Genomic DNA, 21268 nt, shown 5'->3' with positions numbered 1-21268 from the left:
CACCGCCATGATTTCATACGGGATACTCTACCTGTCCTGCTAGAACATGTGCCTTTACAAGTACAACACAACATGTTGTCCATGTACGATGGAGCTCCTGCACATTTCAGTCGAAGTGTTCGTACGCTTCCCAACAACAGATTCGGTGACCGATGGATTGGTAGAGGCGAACCAATTCCATGGCCTCCATGCTCTCCTGACCTCAACCCTCTTGACTTTCATTTATGGGGGCATTTGAAAGCTCTTGTCTATGCAACCCCGGTACCAAATGTAGAGACTCGTCGTGCTTGTATTGTGGACGGCTGTGATACAATACGCCATTCTCCAGGGCTGCATCAACGCATCAGGGATTCCATGCGACGGAGGGTGGATGCATGTATCCTCGCTAACGGAGGTCATTTTGAACATTTCCTGTAACAAAGTGTTTGAAGTCACGCTGGTACATTCTGTTGCTGTGTGTTTCCATTCCATGATTAATGTGATTTGAAGAGAAGTAATAAAATGAGCAACATGGAAAGTAAGCATTTCCGGACACATGTCCACATAACTTATTTTCTTTCTTTGTGTGTGAGGAATGTTTCCTGAAAGTTTGGCTGTACCTTTTTGTAACACCCTGTATACAGGGCTCGGACAGAAATATGGAAACGCCATGAGAAATGAATGCTTGAACATAAATGCAGATGCAAGCCAAACGTGCAGGTTGTGTGGTGACAAACAGCACCTGTGCAACATTCTTGAAGTAGGAATATGTAGGAACCGATAATAACCTGACCTTCTGTGAGGCACAATGTATTTTGCTGTTGTGATGTAATGAGACAGACAGATGGACAGCACTGCCTAAAGAATCCTGTAGCATTGTGAGGAGCTCCAGTTAAGCTCAACCCATGTGGCCCATAGCAAGCAGAATCAGGCTCATCGAGCAGCGTCTACACTGTTCCATTCTTCAACTTTCAGTGGTCTCTACTTTGTCTTGAGCATGCCTGTGCACATTGCATCATTGCCAAAATTTGACGTAACAATAAATCTGAGAATGTGCTGGTTGATGTCAGGCATCACTAGCTTGTGCTGACTGTAACTATGGCTTGCGCATTTCTCGGTGTGGCTGCCACACAGATCGCCCCTTGGAGAGCGGAGCTTTGGAGCTGTGAGAAACTTCCCGAGGCCTGCTTGTGACTATTATGTGCTTCACATAGGAAAGCAGCCCAATATTCAGCCATTCTGTGCATCCCCTTCCGTAAGGTGCTGGCAGCCAGTAAGATTCATTCTCTTTCCATGTGGCTAGTTGTGAGTTATGAGAATCTCTCCCCTGCAAGCTGTACTGTTGCCATACTTCACAACAATACAGTTTAATTCATAGTGTGAGCACATTATTCATTCAGATATCGGTGTTATTTTCTTGTTGCCTTATAGCTGTGAATGTCTATCTTTAAATGTGTTAGTGCGATTTCCAAATAAATGTGTCAGGTGATGGCAATAAATGTTAAGTGCTTCACAAACAGGCAAGGATGATTATTTACAGCATTTACAACTTCTTCAAATGTAAATATGAAAGTGGGGCTCCCGTCGTTGACATTTCAAAGACACAAGAACGGACTGCAGAGGCATGTGGTGTAGTTAAGAGAACTGTACAGCAAGTTATAAATAAAAGTTCACAGCAGTAGAAATGTCAGGAGAAGTTGGTTTCGTGTCACCTGGAAAGCTTCAAAATCATAAGAAACCTGTTACATGAATGAATGGTTTCGACAAGGATGTTTTAAGGCACTCCGTCTTTGAAATGTATATGAATGGTAAATATCCGACTTCACAAAAACTTGTTAAAATTATGAATGACAAAACTGGCTTTAAAGGAAGTGCTTCATCAATGCAAAGAATTTTGAAAGCCATTGCTTTCAAATATGTTAAAAGTAATGATCGGAAAAATTTTTAATGGATCAAAGTGACGTAGCTGCAGCATGAGCCACATTCCTGAGAAAGATGCATGAAATAAGAGAAGGTAGTTCAACAGTGTATTACCTGGATGAGACATAGGTGAATCAAAATGAATTCCAGGAAAATCTGCTGGAAAATGAGTGATGGTAGTGGGGGTTTTAACATTCGCATAGGAAAATGTTCTTGAATAATTATTCTCCATACTTCTGCCAGTTTTGTGCCTGAGAGTAAACTTGTTTTTAGATGTAAGAAAAACAGCAGTGACTACCATTCAGAAATAAATGCTGTCACTTTCAAGAAGTGGTTCACTAAACAGTTCTTGCCATACCTGGCTCTGCAATCTGTCATTGTAATGGACAATGCCAGCTATCACTCAGCTGTAACAGAGAAAACACCGAGTACAAACACCAGGAAAACAGATACTGTGCTCTGGCCTTAAAATAAAAGTATTGCACACAGTATTAGCTAGACCCATGCAGAACTCCTGCAGCTCATTAATTTAAACAAGTCACATGTTAAAACGTATGAACTTGACTTACTTGCACGTGAATGTGGTCACACAGTTTTGCATTTACCACTGTACCACTGCCAGCATAACCCGATTGAATTAATTTGGGCACAGGTTAAAGGCTATGTGGCAGAAAGGAATAAAACATTCAAGATAGCAGACACTGAATCACTTGTGCATGAAGTAATAGACAACATTTCCCATTCAGCATGGGCAGATTGTGTGCAGCACGCTGAAAAGCTTCAGGAAGATGACTTTGGTAGGGAGGTGAAGATGGATAGAAATCTTGAACTCATAAACATAAACCTGCAGTCAGATGGTTTGGACACAGATGCAGAGAGCAGCGATGATGTTATTACTACGATGTAGACTCAGGAACAAAGTAAGGCAGTAATAGTTCTTGTTTTTAAAGACTCATAATTTAAAAAAGTATTTTTGTGTTTCAGAATATCAGTTGCATTTATACTATATGAAAACGTCCTGGTCTTTAGTGTATCCTAAGAAGTATGCAGACATTAACATTTTATGAGTGACATATCTATAATTTTCGATGTATTTCCCAAACCAAATTAGCTAGCTACTTTGTTAGTTGTGGACTTTAAGCTTTTCCCAGCATTTATTATGCACTCACTAGAATTCAGCCAGATAAATTTGTCAAAAACTGCAATATTTTAACGGGTAACAGCTAACAACCTGTCATTTTCAAGACATGAATTGAAAAATGTGTTAAAATAACAGGGAAGTTTACCTGTCAAGATATCAGTCATTTTTTACTTTCTTATAGGGCAGCATTCCCTCAAGTTATTCAAAGATTATGTAAGTTGTTTGGTTGTTCCATGTATATCAGGTGTGGACTCTAACTGTACTGTGGAAAATGTTAGTTTATGCTCACAATAATGTTTTTCAGCGAAAAATATGACAACATACTGATCATTTACACTGTAGTATTTTGCATTAATCATTGCTACCGGTAGTTCTTTTTTGCAAACAGTGAATTAGACTTAACTACATTCAGATATATCCACATAAACGTATTATAAAATTTCACATTTTCAAAAAATTCTGTAGAGTAGTTTTCAAGAAAACATAATGGTTTCAACTTGTGTTTGAAGTTCATTTTGTTACTCATTAGATTCTTCACTTCAATGATTAAGTTGTGAAAGATTTTTGTGGCAAAATACCTTACTCATTTCTGTGCCCAGTATTATTGATCATAACAAATTAGTGAACAAAAGTAGAAAAATTAGTCAACTTTTGAAATTTGCAACTGCATCTCTGCTGTTACCCATAAAGGTACAAGTTGCAGAGCTTGGAAGCTACAGATTTGTAGCCTGTGAGTTTCATTTTCAGTTTTTATCTACAGGCAACTGTGTATTACTGTTTTGCTTATAATCGCACCAAAATGGCAGATATTGTGAGCAATCTCAATGGCCTTGTCACTGGAAAATCATCTTGAAATAAAGCTGTTGAACACCTGGCCTAACACATCAACATTTGAATTAAGATTTCTCTTGCAGATGACTGATCGAATCAGTTATAAAATTTATTATGTCGCTCACAGATCTGAATGTGTAATAGGATATAGTGTAAGCAAATGAATCTGATTTTTCTCAGCACCAACACAGTTGGGCAATACAGACTTTGCCAGCTTTCTACCACCACGCTTACACAAACCTCATCCCCCCCCCCACACACTTCACTATTGCTCCATCTCTATGCACGGAAGCACCATCTTATGTGGTGCAGGCTTAAGCAGGTCTGGAGCTCATGTGCTTTCTGGTGACACCAGTGGCAGCACGACGGAGGCAAGCTAGCCTGCAGTGATTAGTTGGCAGTCAGTGATGTCAGCGCGCAGGCTGGCAGAGAGCACCTTGATGCTCAAGACTATGGAGGCAGTGACTTAACTTGAGCCCAGTGCCATTATGACTCACACGCAGGTCCCAAAACTGCAATGGGCTAGCCTGGTGACATGATGGACGAAGTCCCGAGTTTGACAGGAACTCAAACACAGACACTTGCATGGCAGTTAAACCAGTCTCAAAGCCCGACGCGATGGAGGCACAGATGTGATTGCAGAAGCTCTGATGCAGAAGCTGCCGATGAGCCAAGAGGCAATGACTACAGCTTGAGTGGAGACCAGCTGATGATTCAGTCCACTGGACAAAAGGTCTCTACAGCAAGCAGTGGCTTGGGGGCATATTCTAACCTCATATGATGGCTGGCTTGCATGCAGGCTGCATCCCATGTCATGTTTTTAATAAGTAGCTTGGGCATTTGAAGTGGACATGGCAGCCAGCATGTGTGATGTAGTTTGTGAGGTGCTTTGTGTACCTGTGGTAGGCACAGACTGAGCAGTTGCACCACCTGCCTGAGCTTGGTGGGCGGGGATTGAGGCACATGTGGCGGTGCAGTGACAGCTGACAGTATTCGTGTGCCAGCAGCTGTGCCAGAGAGCGTCTCTGTCTGGTAATGGGGAAATTGTCATCCATCAATAAGTTATCTGCCACTGGATCAAAGAAATAACCAGCTGCTGGAGTGGATAAGACATAAATCAGACTTTAGATGGCTCACCCTTTGGCTCACCCTTGTACTCGATGTCGAATGTTTTTTTTTTTTCACTGCGAGTGATTACATGTTGTGGCCCCAAGTAGGGCGACCGATATGGTGGTTGCACTACATCAATGCACAACATTACAATGTGTACATCATTGTAGACTGCCATGTATAAATCCTTTGCTGGTGCCATGCCATGTCAGTGCATGTTATCGGTGGCTGGCCATATGGCTGTTCAGATGTTCTACCAATATTAGGGTACTTCCTCCATGAAATCTCCAGGCATGGAGAATTGTGTTATCTGTAGATGAAGGGCCAAGCTCCTCCTTTGGTGAAACTTGCAGTCTGAGGAGTACTAACGGAAGTGCTTCCATCCAGATGATGTGGTAAATGGAGACCACTTTGAGTCGTAGGCTGGTGGAGGCATGATGGCACAGGCTGTCAAGCTGGTCATCACTCTTCTGTTCATGAGCAAAATCTTTAAAGTTTATAGGAGGAGAGACAACAGCAGAAGTGTGGGACACACTGATGGCAACTATATTGGCTACCCCAGAAATACCACAAATGTTTGTGGAGCACTGTCACATACTCCAACTGCTGGGACTGGTGTGGTGAACATTTGGTGATGTTGACCTGAAACAAGTGAGTGACAGGCTTGTGGTTGGTATAAGTCATGAAGGAATAGGCTTCTACTGACAGGTGGAAGTGTTTTACTGCCTCATACACTGTAAGCAACCACACTCATAGGCACTCCAAGCATTTTTTGACATCATTAGCTTCAATGAGAAGAAGCTGAGTGGCTGCCAGCTACTGTGGGCATGCTGCTGGAGCACTGCACCTACAGTAATCTGGCCAGCATCAACAACCACTCCCAGTTCAGTGTCGTAGACTGGGTGCATGGGTAGTGTCACTTTTGTGAAGTTTCATTTGGTTTGGGTGAAGCTTTTTTCCATTGTGTCTATCCAGTGCACAGGAATCCTTTCCTTCACAGTGGGGATGTGCAGAGCTCCAGTCAGTAGCTCCTCCACTGCAGCAGCATTAGGGAGAAGTGCTGATAAACCTTCAGCATGCCAAGGTAGTTGTGTAACTCTTTATGTGTTGGTGGGTGTGTGGCATTTTTAAGGTTTCCTATACCTTATCAGGTAATGGCTTGGATCTATTTGGAGTGAACAGTGTCCCAGAATCTCTGTTTCCATGGGAACAAATATGCACTCCAGGGAGTTAACAATATTGCTGACCTCACCCAGGTGCTGAAAGACAGTTGTTAGGGGATGGCGATGGAGCTTGGGGGACTTCCAAGAAGACCAAGATACATGAAACAACTTGGTAAATCTTGTAAGATGCCATCCAAGAAACACTGCCAGGCCTGGGCAAGATTCTGAAGACCAAATGTTGTATTCATGTTCTTGAATAGCACAAATGGCATGATTATTGCCATTTTTTTAATGTCTTCAGCAGCCACTGGAATTTATATGAACATCTTTGTGTAGTCGATTGTGTTGTAAATTACTGAGCCCGCCAAGGCATGGCTAAAATCTTGAAGGTGTGCTACCATGTATTGTTCCGGCAGTATTCATGAATTCAAGACATGATAATCCCCATATGGGCACCACAGATTGTCTTTTTTTGGAACTAAGTGTCAGGCAGAGGACCATGGGCTGCTTGATGGTCAGACAATGCCTTGTCGTAGCATGGCATTAAACTCAGCCTTTGCTGCAGCAAGCCTGCTGGGTACAAGTCAATATGGTGACATGAAGTTGTAGGATAGGGTGTGGTTATGATGTGGTGGACTGTTGACTGTTTCACAACCCTCGGAGCATCGGGCAGGTGAGTGAGCTCTGGAAATTTGTTGATGATGTAAGCATACAGCCTGGAACAATTAATTGGTTTTGTGCTGAACGCAGCAGCCTGCCATCGCTATTCTGCTATCTTCAAACTTGTAGTTGTGTCTGTCAGCTGGGTGTTTGTGATATAAGCAAGTATCTTGTAGTGTCCAAGGAAATCCAGGCTTAGGGTTGGCTTGTTGGTGTCAACCACAGTGGAGGTCCACACCAAATGTGTGGCATAGTCGGAGATCCGGATTTCATTGGTATATCATAGATTTAGATTGTTGAAGTATTTGCAGCCCTGAGAGATAGTGCCCTGGTGATCCTCTGGTCCCTCAGCGAGTCTCAAAGCAATACTGAGAGGTCAAAAGCTGTGTCCACAATGTATCTGACACCACCAGCCTGCTCCACAATGGAGAGATGCTTTGATATAGCACTGCAACTGGGTGCATCTAATCCCAGTTACAGCTGGCATTTGGGTGTGAACAGGGTGGCTGGCACTTTGTCTCATTGTTACTGAAGCAGGCATGGTACTAGCAGAACCCATTTGGTGGCTGATTTGATGGTGGCTCAGTACAGTTAGAGTGGCTGGTGCTGCATTGCCAGTTGAGCAAGTCGGATCATCAGTAGTTGGATCAGATGCTGCTATTGTGCCTGCTGTATTCTGTCCACACCGCACCAACTGGTCGATCTCCATGCTCAGTGCTAAGTTCTGAACTAGCTGGTGCAGATCAGCACCTGAGACAGTAGGTGTGGGAGCTGTGTGCAACCATGGATGTGGGGGAACAGTGTCATAGGCTGCTGCAGCTGCGGTACAGGGGACCATTGTCAGCACGTCGTGCACCTTATCAGCCAAGTCGGCAGTGGCATCCAGCTGCATATCTATCTGCATAGCTATGAGGGCCTGCACCTTTGCTGGGAGGCTGCACATGCAGATAGCATGCAGCAGCAAGTCTGGGACCATGTAGCACTGTTCAAGGCTCTGCAGATGGCACAGGAACTGAGATGGCCTCCTGTCACCACATTCCTATTGGCACAGCAACTGATGTACTCATTACTCTCCTTTAACTGGTGACATCATTGGGGCAGCAAATATGTCCCAGACTTGGACGGTGTAGTTCTGGTTGAGCTGGCTCATGACAGGCCCAAATTTGGCAAGGTCACAGGTTATATTGTTATTCGGGAAGACCACCTCCACTTGTCTGAACCACATGAATGGCTCATGGGGCCAAAATGGAGGCAGACTGACCAATGTCTGCCCAATGCTAGTCACTGCTCCAGCAGTGTGACATTGCTGACCTGGTCCTGGGCGTGTGGAGCCTCTGCATGTGGGCATGCCTGTAATTCGCTTTCAAGCCTCTGATTGTACACTAGCAGATCTTCTATAGTCTTTTGCAGTTCCTCCAAGGCTGCCATCTTGGTTTAGAGTCAAGTCCTCACACTAGGGAAAAGCAGACAATAAAGATAACTTGACAGAAAATAGATAAATGTTCAGAGTTGAAAGATTTTTCTCATGTGACTGAGGGTGAACAAAGAATTGTTTGTTTGGTAACAAGATACTGTTCACACACAAAGATGTCAGCTTGATTCCACTCACGATTCCACTTCACAGAGTTCATTACCACATGTTTACACTACAGATCTCATTGAGGTCACCAGTGAAGCAGGAACATGTAGGACTGCTGGTTAAAAGTTAATAGTGTGATGGGCCAGTTTTATTGCTGCACACACATTGTGCTCAGGTTGTAGGATGTGGTGATGGTAATCGTTGGCATAATGGTACATTTATTTGTGGCAAAGGAATATTCAATCAATTGATACATTCGGGTGGTCACAGTAATGGGCATTGCTCGAATGCTATTCCTAGGGAATGTACACTACTCAGGGATTGATCACATTGTTTGATTGTGTTGCTACAAGAAAAACAATGGATGCATGAGCCAACAAAACCAATAACCATCTTCCAACCCAAAAGGCACTGTGAAATTCACAGTCGTGATGTAAAAAGATGGACGAATGGATGGTGCTGTCTAAATAATCCCATATGTGTTGTCAGGAGCTCACATTAAGCTCAACCAATATGGTCCAAAACAATTTGAATCAGACTTGTTGAACAGTATTTACATTGTTCATTGCTTTTTGTTGTGCACACTACTGCCAAGATTTGGCTAAACAGTAAATCTGTGGGCGAGTCGCCAGATGCTGCTTGCTAGTTTGTACTGGCTGTAACAACAGCTTGCACATTTCTCAGCGGCAGACACAACCTCAATATGTTGTAAGTGTCAGTATTTGCCAGAGCAGTGTTCTGTGCAGTTGTGAGTGCATTGTGTTGGAGAAATGTGAATTCAAATATGAGAAAATTGTTAATGCTTGTACAGTGGATGCTTCTGTGATCAGGGGAGCTGAAGTGTTTGTGTTTCAAGAGTCACTGTATCATAGATTTGTACCATTTACATGGAAAGCCAAAAAAACATCACCCACTAACTCACAATTCAGTCAAAAGTGTGTGTTGAGTGATCATCACGAAATGTCATTGACATGGATTGTGACAGGAAATAAGAGGACAACAGCTGCAAAAGTCACCACAGAACGGAATGTCACACTCATGAACCCCATCAGCCCCAAAAACATGCATAATCCTTCATATACGGGGAACTACAGGCTGAGCCAGAATTCTGAAACGTCCCATTAGTGATAGGAATTTCTGTAACAGGAAAACATAGTGCCAAGGTCATAAAACCTGGACTGTCAAACAATGGAAGAAAGTGGTTTGGGCACTTAGTCTTATTCCAAACTGTTTCTTACTTCTGCCCAAGTTTAAATCTCAAGAATGAAACATGTTGGGGTCAGTTATGATTTAGGCAATATACTGTGGTATGCCATGGGGCCCACTGTTGGTCAGTAAAGTTACTTTACTGCCAAGGTTACTGTGATCATTTTGGCTGACCAGGTCCATCTCACAGTACAATGTTTGTTCCCTGGTGGTGCTAATGTGTTAAAAATGACATGACCCCTGCTCACACTGGTGGTTTTGTGAGCACAAGGATGTATTGTTGCATCTCCCCTGGCTATCACAGCCACCAGATCTCAATGTTTTTGAGCGTTTGTGGTCTAATTTAGACACAAGGATACATGACTGATATCCAGCTCCATCATCATTATTCGATTTGCCACTATTTTTCCCAGAGAGTGGTATAAGATTCCCCTGAAAACCATGTAGGTCCTGTGGTTTCATTCTGAAAGGACTGTAAGCTGTTTTGAATGCCAACAGGTTTCCTACACTGCATCAGGCATGGTAACATGTGGTTTTTTGGTGTTTTTTGTATTTTTGTCCAACCCCTGCAGAGCATGCTCCAATTATCATAGTGATTAGCATTGTAGTCATCACATAACCTGATAGAGAGATGCTGTAACAAATTTAGAATGTTGAAATAGTGACAGCTACAGACATGAAGAACTTTCAGAGTAACACTGAGATAGCTTGGTGGAGGAAGGGCTTATCAATAAATTAGATACAACAGAGAAACTGCTATAAATCACCACCGCCCACGATCAGCTAAACTCCATCGAAGAAGACTTCAGAAATTTCAACACACGGGATTTCTACAGGACGTTCGCCAACCAAGTCAAAGGATACTCACCACAGAACCTCTGCTTCAGAAAAGAAGACGGAAAACTGGCACTTACCAACAAAGAAAACTGTGAAGAGCTCGCGAAGTACTTTTCAAAATTACTAAATTGCCCGGAACCTAACTCAACCTTCGAACCCCGAGAACCGGCCAATGCACCGGAAGACTCACCATCACCAACAAAAGAAGAAATCCTCCACTGCATAAAGAAACTGAAAAACAACAAGGCAGCCGGTGAAGACGGAATAACGGCAGAACTGCTGAAGAACCTAGGACCAAACTCGCTAAACGAAATCACACAAATCATACAGAACACCTGGACAACCGAAATCATACCTGACGACTGGAAGACTGCACTCATTCACCCGCTACACAAGAAAGGTGACAGGACAGACACAAACAATTATAGAGGAATTTCCCTGCTACCGGTCATCTACAAAATTCTATCAACCTGCCTTCTCACCAGAACGCAAGGACAACTGGAACCCACCATCTTGGAATACCAAGCGGGTTTCAGACCCAACAGAGCCTGCCCCGAACAAATCTTCAACCTGAAATCAATCATAAAATCCCACATGACAAGCCCCAAAAAAATCATCTGCACTTTCGTCGACTTCAAAAAGGCTTACGACTCGATCGACAGAAAGTCCCTCATCCAAATCCTCAGAGAAAAAGGCCTAGACCAAAAGACCAGAAGACTAATCGAACAGACACTAACCAATACAAAATCCAAAGTCAAATTCATGGGCGAAATCTCGGACCCCTTTGAAATCCACACTGGCCTAAGACAAGGAGATGGACTATCCCCGCTATTGTTCAACATCGTCCTGGACAAAGTAATGAGCGAATGGGAAGCTGAAGTCAGGAGACAAAACACCTGGAGACCAGTCACATTAGGAAGGAAAAGACTGGAAATCCCTTACCTAGCATTCGCAGACGACCTAGCGATACTGACCTATGACCCAACATCAGCAAAAACACAGATCGAAATCCTGAAAGAATGCGCCGAGAAAGTCGGCCTACAAATCTCTTTTGAAAAAACGCAAGTCCTAACAAGAGAAGGCGACGACATCACAACCAAGTACGGCAAAATTAAAGGGGTCACACACTTCAGATACCTAGGCGAAATCATCGAACCGACCGGAACAGAGAAACTGGCTTACGAAGACAGACAACAGAAGACACGGAAATCACTAGGCATGGTACGAAACGTCTACAACAAACAATGCATTTCCAGAAACACCAAGATCAGACACTATAACACAGTGATCAAACCCGCCGTACTGTATGCCAGCGAAACACTAGCACTCAACAGGAAAATCAAAATTGAAGAAATCAAAAAAGATGAACGCAAAATCATGAGGAAAATTTTAGGAGGAAGACCCACACCAGATGGCTACAGACTACAGAAGAACTCGACAGTAGAAGCATATTCGAACATCGAGAACGATATGAGAAAAAGGCGCCTTAAATTCTACGGACATTTAGATAGACTCCCTGAAACAAGACTCACCAAGAAAATTCTAGAACACATCAAGACACTTAAAGTCTCGACACCCTGGATGGAAGGAGTCCGAAAAGACCTACAAGCAATTGGCACCACAAACACCACAGACAGAAGCACCTTCCGAAAACACATAGACAATTGGGAAGTAAAGTCAGAAGCGCTAAAACAGCGGACCAAACAAGAATGGTCTGAGGAGAGAAAAGAGGCCCTCTCCAAGAGAATGAAGGAGTACTGGAAGGACAAGAAGAACAAGCCTTCAAAGTCATAAGCTTAACGATTTCCTTTTAGGGAAAATTCGCCAACAATAATAATAATATATATATATAAATGAAAGTGCTGGCAGGTCGACAGACACACAAACAAACACAAACATGCACACAAAATTCAAGCTTTCGCAACAAACTGTTGCCTCATCAGGAAAGAGGGAAGGAGAGGGAAAGACGAAAGGATGTGGGTTTTAAGGGAGAGGGTAAGGAGTCATTCCAATCCAGGGAGTGGAAAGACTTACCTTAGGGGGAAAAAAGGACGGGTATACACTCGCACACACACACACATATCCATCCGCACATATACAGATACAAACAGACGTATTTAAAGACAAAGAGTTTGGGCAGAGATGTCAGTCGAGGCAGAAGTGCAGAGGCAAAGATGTTGTTGAATGACAGGTGAGGTATGAGTGGCGGCAACTTGAAATTAGCGGAGATTGAGGCCTGGTGGATAACGGGAAGAGAGGATATATTGAAGAGCAAGTTCCCATCTCCGGAGTTCGGATAGGTTGGTGTTAGTGGGAAGTATCCAGATAACCCGGACAGTGTAACACTGTGCCAAGATGTGCTGGCCGTGCACCAAGGTATGTTTAGCCACAGGGTGATCCTCATTACCAACAAACACTGTCTGCCTGTGTCCATTCATGCGAATGGACAGTTTGTTGCTGGTCATTCCCACATAGAATGCATCACAGTGTAGGCAGGTCAGTTGGTAGATCACGTGGGTGCTTTCACACATGGCTCTGCCTTTGATCGTGTACACCTTCCGGGTTACAGGACTGGAGTAGGTGGTGGTAGATCTCCAGTTACTTTCTTGTTCACCCTTATCTCTCCCCATATATTTTTATCTTTCATTTTCATTTCAACCTCATGTTACACTTTCCACCTTCTAATACCATGTCACCCTCACAACACCCCCACAACGACCCCATTAAGTTTTATTTACATTCCCTCCGCAAACATGCCTTCACCCTAGCCAGATTATGCTCACATATTTTATTTTCTCAGGCTTGTCTGACATTTGGCATAACCCCCAAAGGCCTCACATTTAAAGTTCCCATCTCTGGCTGCAACCCTTCTTTCCATCAGTCCCTATACCAGCTCCAAACTGAACAATCCATTGCCCTCACCCACCTAATCCTTCACCTACACATCAACTCAACCAATGAACACACCCGTCAACTCCTATCCTTAATAAAAGTCCTCAATCTTTCCTCTCCCACATCCACACCGGCTATTCAGAGCATCCTCCTACAGCCCAATCGCAAATTACAACAGCATGCCACCCTTCACCTCAAAAAACTATCCAATCTCCTGGTTTCCCACCTCTGGAAAGGCAACTCACTCACCCTTCACAACCTTTCCAGCAAACCTCAACCACCTCTCATTGCACACAAACCCAGTCTCTCCCATCTACTCAGTCTCCCACTTCCAGCTCCACTCCCTCCAAAACCTCAAAATTCCAATCAACACAATCTAGCACCACAACACCCTAATTCAGTAGTTAACCTTTCCTCCAAACCTCTCTCCCAAACCGAAACCTCTGTCCTATCCAAAGGCCTCACCTTCAGCCCCACTCCCAGATTCAACCAAACAGCCCTCGTCAAAGATTTACTGTCCTACACTCGTACCTCTCTGCTGGAAGTATCACTTTGCCATGAAGAAAAATGATCCTAATCCTACCCCTAATGATCCAACTCCCCAAGACACTATCCAAATTGAACCCTGCCTGGAACAGTTCCGTCCTCCGTCACAGCGGGACCCACCTCCTCTTCCTCAAAATCACCCTCTCCAAACCTTCCAGGAATTTCTGACTTCCAGCCTTGCCTCTCAATCCTTCTTAAAAAACCTTAATCCTACTCCCAATATCACCACTGCTGAAGCCCAGGCTATCCGTGATCTGAAGGCTGACCGGTCCATCGTCATTCTTCCGGCGGACAAGGATTCCACGACCGTGGTACTTGATCGTCGGGAGTATGTGGCTGAGGGACTGCTTCAGCTTTCAGACAACACCACATACAAAGTTTGCCAAGGTAATCCCATTCCTGATGTCCAGGTGGAACTTCAAGGTACCCTCAGAACCTTAGGCCCCCTACAAAACCTTTCACCTAACTCCATCAACCTCCTGACCCCACCGACACCCCGCACCCCCACCTTCTACCTTCTTCCTAAAATTCACAAACCCAATCATCCCGGCCGCCCCATTGAAGCTGGTTACCAAGCCCCCACAGAACGTATCTCTGCCTACGTAGATCAACACCTTCAACCCATTACATGCAGTCTCCCATCCTTCATCAAAGACACCAACCACTTTCTCGAACGCCTGGAATCCTTACCCAATCCGTTACCCCCAGAAACCATCCTTGTAACCATTGATGCCACTTCCTTATACACAAATATCTCGCACGTCCAGGGCCTCGCTGCGATGGAGCACTTCCTTTCACACCGATCACCTGCCACCCTACCTAAAACCTCTTTCCTCATTACCTTAGCCAGCTTCATCCTGACCCACAACTTCTTCACTTTTGAAGGCCAGACATACCAACAATTAAAGGGAACAGCCATGGGTACCAGGATGGCCCCTTCGTACGCCAACCTATTCATGGGTCGCTTAGAGGAAGCCTTCTTGGTTACCCAGGCCTGCCAACCCAAAATTTGGTACAGATTTATTGATGACATCTTCTTGATCTGGACTCACAGTGAAGAAGAACTCCAGAATTTCCTCTCCAACCTCAACTCCTTTGGTTCCATCAGATTCACCTGGTCCTACTCCAAATCCCATGCCACTTTCCTTGATGTTGACCTCCACCTGTCCAATGGCCAGCTTCACACGTCCGTCCACATCAAACCTACCAACAAGCAACAGTACCTCCATTACGACAGCTGCCACCCATTCCACATCAAACGGTCCCTTCCCTACAGCCTAGGTCTTCGTGGCAAACGAATCTGCTCCAGTCCGGAATCCCTGAAGCATTACACCAACAACCTGACAACAGCTTTCGCATCCCGCAACTACCCTCCCGACCTGGTACAGAAGCAAATAACAAGAGCCACTTCCTCATCCTCTCAAACCCAGAACCTCCCACAGAAGAACCACAAAAGTGCCCCACTTGTGACAGGATACTTTCCGGGACTGGATCAGATTCTGAATGTGGCTCTCCAGCAGGGATACGACTTCCTCAAATCCTGCCCTGAAATGAGATCCATCCTTCATGAAATCCTCCCCACTCCATCAAGAGTGTATTTCCACCGTCCACCTAACCTTCGTAACCTCGTAGTTCATCCCTATGAAATCCCCAAACCACCTTCCCTACCCTCTGGCTCCTACCCTTGTAACCGCCCCCGGTATAAAACCTGTCCCATGCACCACCACCTACTCCAGTCCTGTAACCCAGAAGGTGTACACGATCAAAGGCAGAGCCACGTGTGAAAGCACCCACGTGATCTACCAACTGACCTGCCTACACTGTGACGCATTCTATGTGGGAATGACCAGCAACAAACTGTCCATTCGCATGAATGGACACAGGCAGACAGTGTTTGTTGGTAATGAGGATCACCCTGTGGCTAAACATGCCTTGGTGCACAGCCAGCACATCTTGGCACAGTGTTACACCATCCGGGTTATCTGGATACTTCCCACTAACACCAACCTATCCGAACTCCGGGGATGGGAACTTGCTCTTCAATATATCCTCTCTTCCCGTTATCCACCAGGCCTCAATCTCCGCTAATTTCAAGTTGCCGCCACTCATACCTCACCTGTCATTCAACAACATCTTTGCCTTGCACTTCTGCCTCGACTGACATCTCTGCCCAAACTCTTTGTCTTTAAATATGTCTGCTTGTGTCTGTATATGTGTGGATGGATATGTGTGTGTGTGCGAGTGTATTCCCGTCCTTTTTTCCCCCTAAGGTAAGTCTTTCCGCTCCCGGGATTGGAATGACTCCTTACCCTCTCCCTTAAAACCCACATCCTTTCGTCTTTCCCTCTCCTTCGCTCTTTCCTGATGAGGCAACAGTTTGTTGCGAAAGCTTGAATTTTGTGTGTATGTTTGTGTTTGTTTGTGTGTCTGTCGACCTGCCAGCACTTTCATTTGGTAAGTCACATCATCTTTGTTTTTTTTTATATATATATATATATATATATATATATATATATATATATATATATATAAAAACGTTAGCTTGGCTTGATGGATTACCCCAAAAAATAATCCCATATAACATTAAGGAATGAAAGTAAGCATAGTGTGCCAGCTTTTTCATTTTTATATCCCCTATGTCTGACAGAATTCGCATTGCAAATAGTTTGTGTAGATGCTTCAACAGTTCTGTGGTGTGCTCCTCCCAGTTGAACTTATTATCAAGCTGTAATCCCAAGAATTTAACACTGTCAACTTCTTCTATCTGCTTGTCATCGTATGTTAGGCATATACTCGTGGGACACCCCTTACAAGTTATGAAGTGCGTGTAGTGTGTTTTTTCAAAGTTTAGTGACAAAGAATTGGCTAGGAACCAGTGATTAATATCCACAAATATTTTACTAGCCGATCTTTCTAAGACTACACTTGATTTACTATTTATTGCAATGTTTGTATCATTGGCAAACAGAATGAACTTGGCATCTGGTAATGTAAGTAGAAGCAGAAATTACAGAAAAGGTTATGCATGGCTCCACCCATATTGATCTTATGTCAGATCATACAAAACCTTAACTCTGCAAACTGATATTAGGACATATTTAAGATTTCAAAACCACAATCTTAGCAACAAACTGTAACAACAACAGAATTCCTCTGCCAATACAATGGGATATGAGCCCACCCAACAAGGAGACATACACAAGCTAGATCCATCCTCAGCCAAGGTGACAACTGAGCTGACTGCAATACTGGAAGCATTGATATGTACACAGACAATTTACAAATAGACAATGATCATAAAATCCAATGGTAAGTTATCTTGCAATTAATAAGAAACCACCACATCAGTTGTACAAATTCAACATCCAACACATTCATTGAAATCATATTCAATATGAAGATAAAATATTGATAAATTATGATAACTCAGATGAAATGCCACTTTGGAATCCCTTATAGTGAAAAGATAGACAACTTTGCTAAATCAACATCTGCGATTGTCACTCTTAAATGTGCATAAAGACTGGGATTCCTATTCTCAGAGAGCAAGTCACAGTAACCTGTTGAGACAAATGAGAAACAACTTCTAAAATCAACGGTAGCTGTTACGCATTAATTCATCCAATACTTTCAGCAGTACCTTGGTTTCATAAGATAAAAACATCAAGAAGTCTTATGCCAGCTATTGCAAGACTAAAGTTTAATCATCGGAACTTCCAGAAACTCCTTTCCAACATCAACTTCAGTACCACATCGTTTTACATAGCGATAGAAATAGGAGCACTTAAAAATGTCTAAATGTAAATTCAAACAAATTGACCATCAGTACCTAATCAATCCCAAAATCTTATTAGCTATTAATAACATCCCAACATATAAACTATTGTACAAGTTTCTGATTAACACATACATCTTATTACAGGAAACTAATTACTGAACTAATGAAACTTACTTTGTCCATTCATTATATGCAAAATCTTTAAAAGGAGAACAATATAACTGATCATATAATTTTAGATAGATTTATAATCTGTCATTAACACAGATTGAGATGGAAAATACATATAGTTGAGATGGAATATAAAGAAGTTGTATTGGTTTGTACTTTCCTGTTAGACAATGTACCCATGTGTCCTATGTCATATCCATCAGTTTAGTGACACACTATTTTAAATACTGTATGTCAAAATTTGTATTCTATATTTTTTCTTACAAATCAGTTTCTACTTCATTAATGAATTTTCCTCATCTAAATTAGTAATATGTTCCATTTGAAGATAAGCATATCTTTGGATATAACTGTGAAGTCAAGCCTATTGACAGATACAATTCTTGTCTCGCTGCCCATGTTTTGGTTTTAGTCAGTTGAGTGAATTACATTTTGTGAAACCTATGTAAGAGAACAATGATGTATTGTCAAAAGTTTCAAATTTCATCTGATGAAAACCAATTTTGTAAATTGTACAATATGTTTTATTTCATATATTTACTTATGCTAAGGTAAATAAAAGCCTTAAGTACTTGAAGTACTATCACAAACAATATAATGATTTGCAATATGGGTTAAATAATTACAAGTAACATCTCAAAGTCATTGTTCAACTTTCTGGCATAGCTCCAAAATAATTGATGATCTGCCATATGTACCCATATCTAAGCCTGCCCTTACAATTCTTTCCTTCTACTATCCCTTCAACTATTATTTTCTGCAATGACTCATGTTGTGTATGTGGCAAACCACTCTGTCTCTTTGTTTCATTATGTTCTTTATTAATTTTTTTCTTGTAAACTCAGTACAAGAATTATTTGTTCCTTATTCGATCAGGCTATCTGATTTTCCCCATTGAACATGTTTTGCAGCACATGATGAATCCATAATTCAGTCTGCACATGAACAGTTCTCACCAAATTTTCAAAAGTTCAGTGAATGCTGATTTCTGAAGTTGACCAATTAATATGTCAGCCATGCAGGTAGTCTTAACTGATTTATGTATTAATTTACGAATCTGATTGTTTTAACAGAGTTCTCAATAATGGCAGCCTTTGGATTGAGAATGTTTTACCAGAAGACAAGGGTTATTATTCATGTGAGGCAAAAAATGAAATTGGAATGGCACTCAATAAAATTATTTATGTTACTGTGCATGGTAAGTATACAAAACTGTTAACATTCCCTATCAGTTTGTCCAATATTTCTTCATAACAAACTTGCGTTCATTATTACTTAAAACTTTTGTTCTGTGAGAAAGGTAAAGTATGAACCCTAAACAGCCAACAGCAAATTTCTGGCATTTACTACTTTGGTGACAGCATTAGTAGGCTACTGGACACTTGTAACAACTGAAACTTTGTAAAATGCTGTTAGTTCCTCACCAAAAATATTAGGGAATTAGTAACTCAAGCTGGCCTACAAATCTAAAGACTGTCTGATGTCTAACAGATTGTTTGTATGTACATTTTCCAATATTCACTGGTATAACTAGTTATTTATAAAATAATTTGTGTATCAAAGTAGCTCACATATGAAACCAAATTATGAAAAATACATTAAGTCACATTATGTTCTACATGAAACTTTTGTTCCAGTTCTATTACCTGCTCTTGTACCTTCCTCTCTCCTGTCCATTGTCCACTCCCAACAACCTCTTGATAGTCACCATCCAATCATGAGATTAGAGCTTGGATTAGATTTACTTTCATTCCAGTTGATCTGTGGTGAAGAGGTCCTCCAGGACATAGAACATATCAGAAAAACAGTAGTACATGACACATATTTACAACTAAAACAAATAATCTAATGTACCTTCCACAGATCCCAGGTGGAATGATTGCCTCTTTTTTTTTAAACACTATATGAAAGGATCATTTTACAGGTTTTACAACACTCATTTACTAAGATCACATTAATGCACTGAATACACACACACACACACTCTATATCAGTTGGTTCTACTGAGAAATTCATCAGTGGAGTAGCAGGAGTTGGCCACCAATAAATCCATTAGGGTTCTCTTAAACTGAATTTCATTGGTTGTTAAGCTTTTTATGGCTGCTGACAAGTTATTGAAAATGCATGGTGCTGAATAATGCACAACTTTTTGTACAAGAGTAAGTGACTTTAAATCCTTGTGAAGGTTATTCTTGTTTCTAGTATTGACTCCATGAACTGAGCTGTTGATTTGAAAAAGTGATATGTTCTTAATGACAAATTTCATTAAGGAATAAATATATTGGGAAGCAGTAGTTAGTATCCCTAGCTCCCTAAACAGGCCTCTGCAGGATGTTCCTGAGTTCGCATAACATATAACTCTTATTGCACATTTTTGTGCCCAGAAAACTTAAGCTTGGCTTGATGAATTACCCCAAAAAATAATCCCATAAGACATAATGGAGTGAAAGTAAGCATAGTATGCTTTTTCATTTTTATATCCCCTCTGTCTGACAGTATTCACATTGCAAATAGAGTTTGTGTAGATGCTTCAGCAGTTCTGTGGTGTGCTACTCCCAGTTGAACTGATTATCAAGCTGTAAGCCCAAGAATTTAACACTGTCCACTTCTTCTGTCTGCCTGTCATCATATGTTAGGCTTATACTCAAGGGATACCCCTTACAAGTTCTGATCTGCACGTAGCGTGTTTTTTCAAAGTTTAGTGACAAAGAATTGGCTAGGAACCTGTGGTTATTATAGTTTGTTAGCCAGGCTTTATGAGACTATGCTTGATTTGCTATTTATTGCAATGTTTGTATCATCAGCAAACAAAACAAACTTGGCATCTGGTAATGTTACTGAGGAAAGGTCATTGATATATCGGTACACAAGAAAAACTAAGGGCCCTAAGATGGAACCTTGTGGGACCCCACATGTAATTAGTTTGCAGTTGGATGACAGCTTAATACATGTTGCTTTCCTAATAACACCACTGGACTCGCATTCAGGAGGACGAGGGTTCAATCCCGCGTCCGGCCATCCTGATTTAGGTTTTCCATGATTTCCCTAAATCGCTCCAGGCAAATGCCGGGATGGTTCCTGTCAAAGGGCACGGCCGACTTCCTTGCCCATCCTTCCCTAATCCGATGAGACCGATGACCTCGCTGTCTGGTCTCCTTCCCCAAAACAACCAACCAACCTAATAACACTCTTTGTTTCCTGCCAGAGATATAAGATTTTAACCATTTTGCAGCATTTCCTGTTACACCATAATATTCTAATTTACTTAAAAGAATATTGTGATTTATACAGTCAAATGCTTTTGACAGATCACAAAATAGACCAGTTGCCTGCAATTTTTTGTCTGACAAATGAAGTACATTTTCACTGTAGGGGTAGATAACCTTCTCAATATCAGAACTCTGTAGAAATCCAAACAGCGACTTTGACAGTATGTTATTTGTGATAAGATGGTT

General features: G+C 42.1%; 1 protein-coding gene across 1 annotated transcript in view; it reads left to right on the top strand.

The window, feature by feature from the left end:
- Positions 1–21268, top strand: part of LOC124594520 (Down syndrome cell adhesion molecule-like) — a 72838-nt gene that overhangs the window by 17655 nt on the left and 33915 nt on the right. The window contains exon 3 of the mRNA XM_047132894.1: positions 18887–19011. Within this exon, the coding sequence (XP_046988850.1) occupies positions 18887–19011 (125 nt within the window). The remainder of the gene's footprint in view (positions 1–18886; positions 19012–21268) is intronic.

The sequence above is a fragment of the Schistocerca americana genome, chromosome 2 (genome assembly GCF_021461395.2).
Source record: "Schistocerca americana isolate TAMUIC-IGC-003095 chromosome 2, iqSchAmer2.1, whole genome shotgun sequence".
Classification (NCBI taxonomy): Eukaryota; Metazoa; Arthropoda; class Insecta; order Orthoptera; family Acrididae; genus Schistocerca; species Schistocerca americana.
Note: the sequence above shows the minus strand (reverse complement) of the source record. Positions and strands in the feature narration are given on the sequence as shown.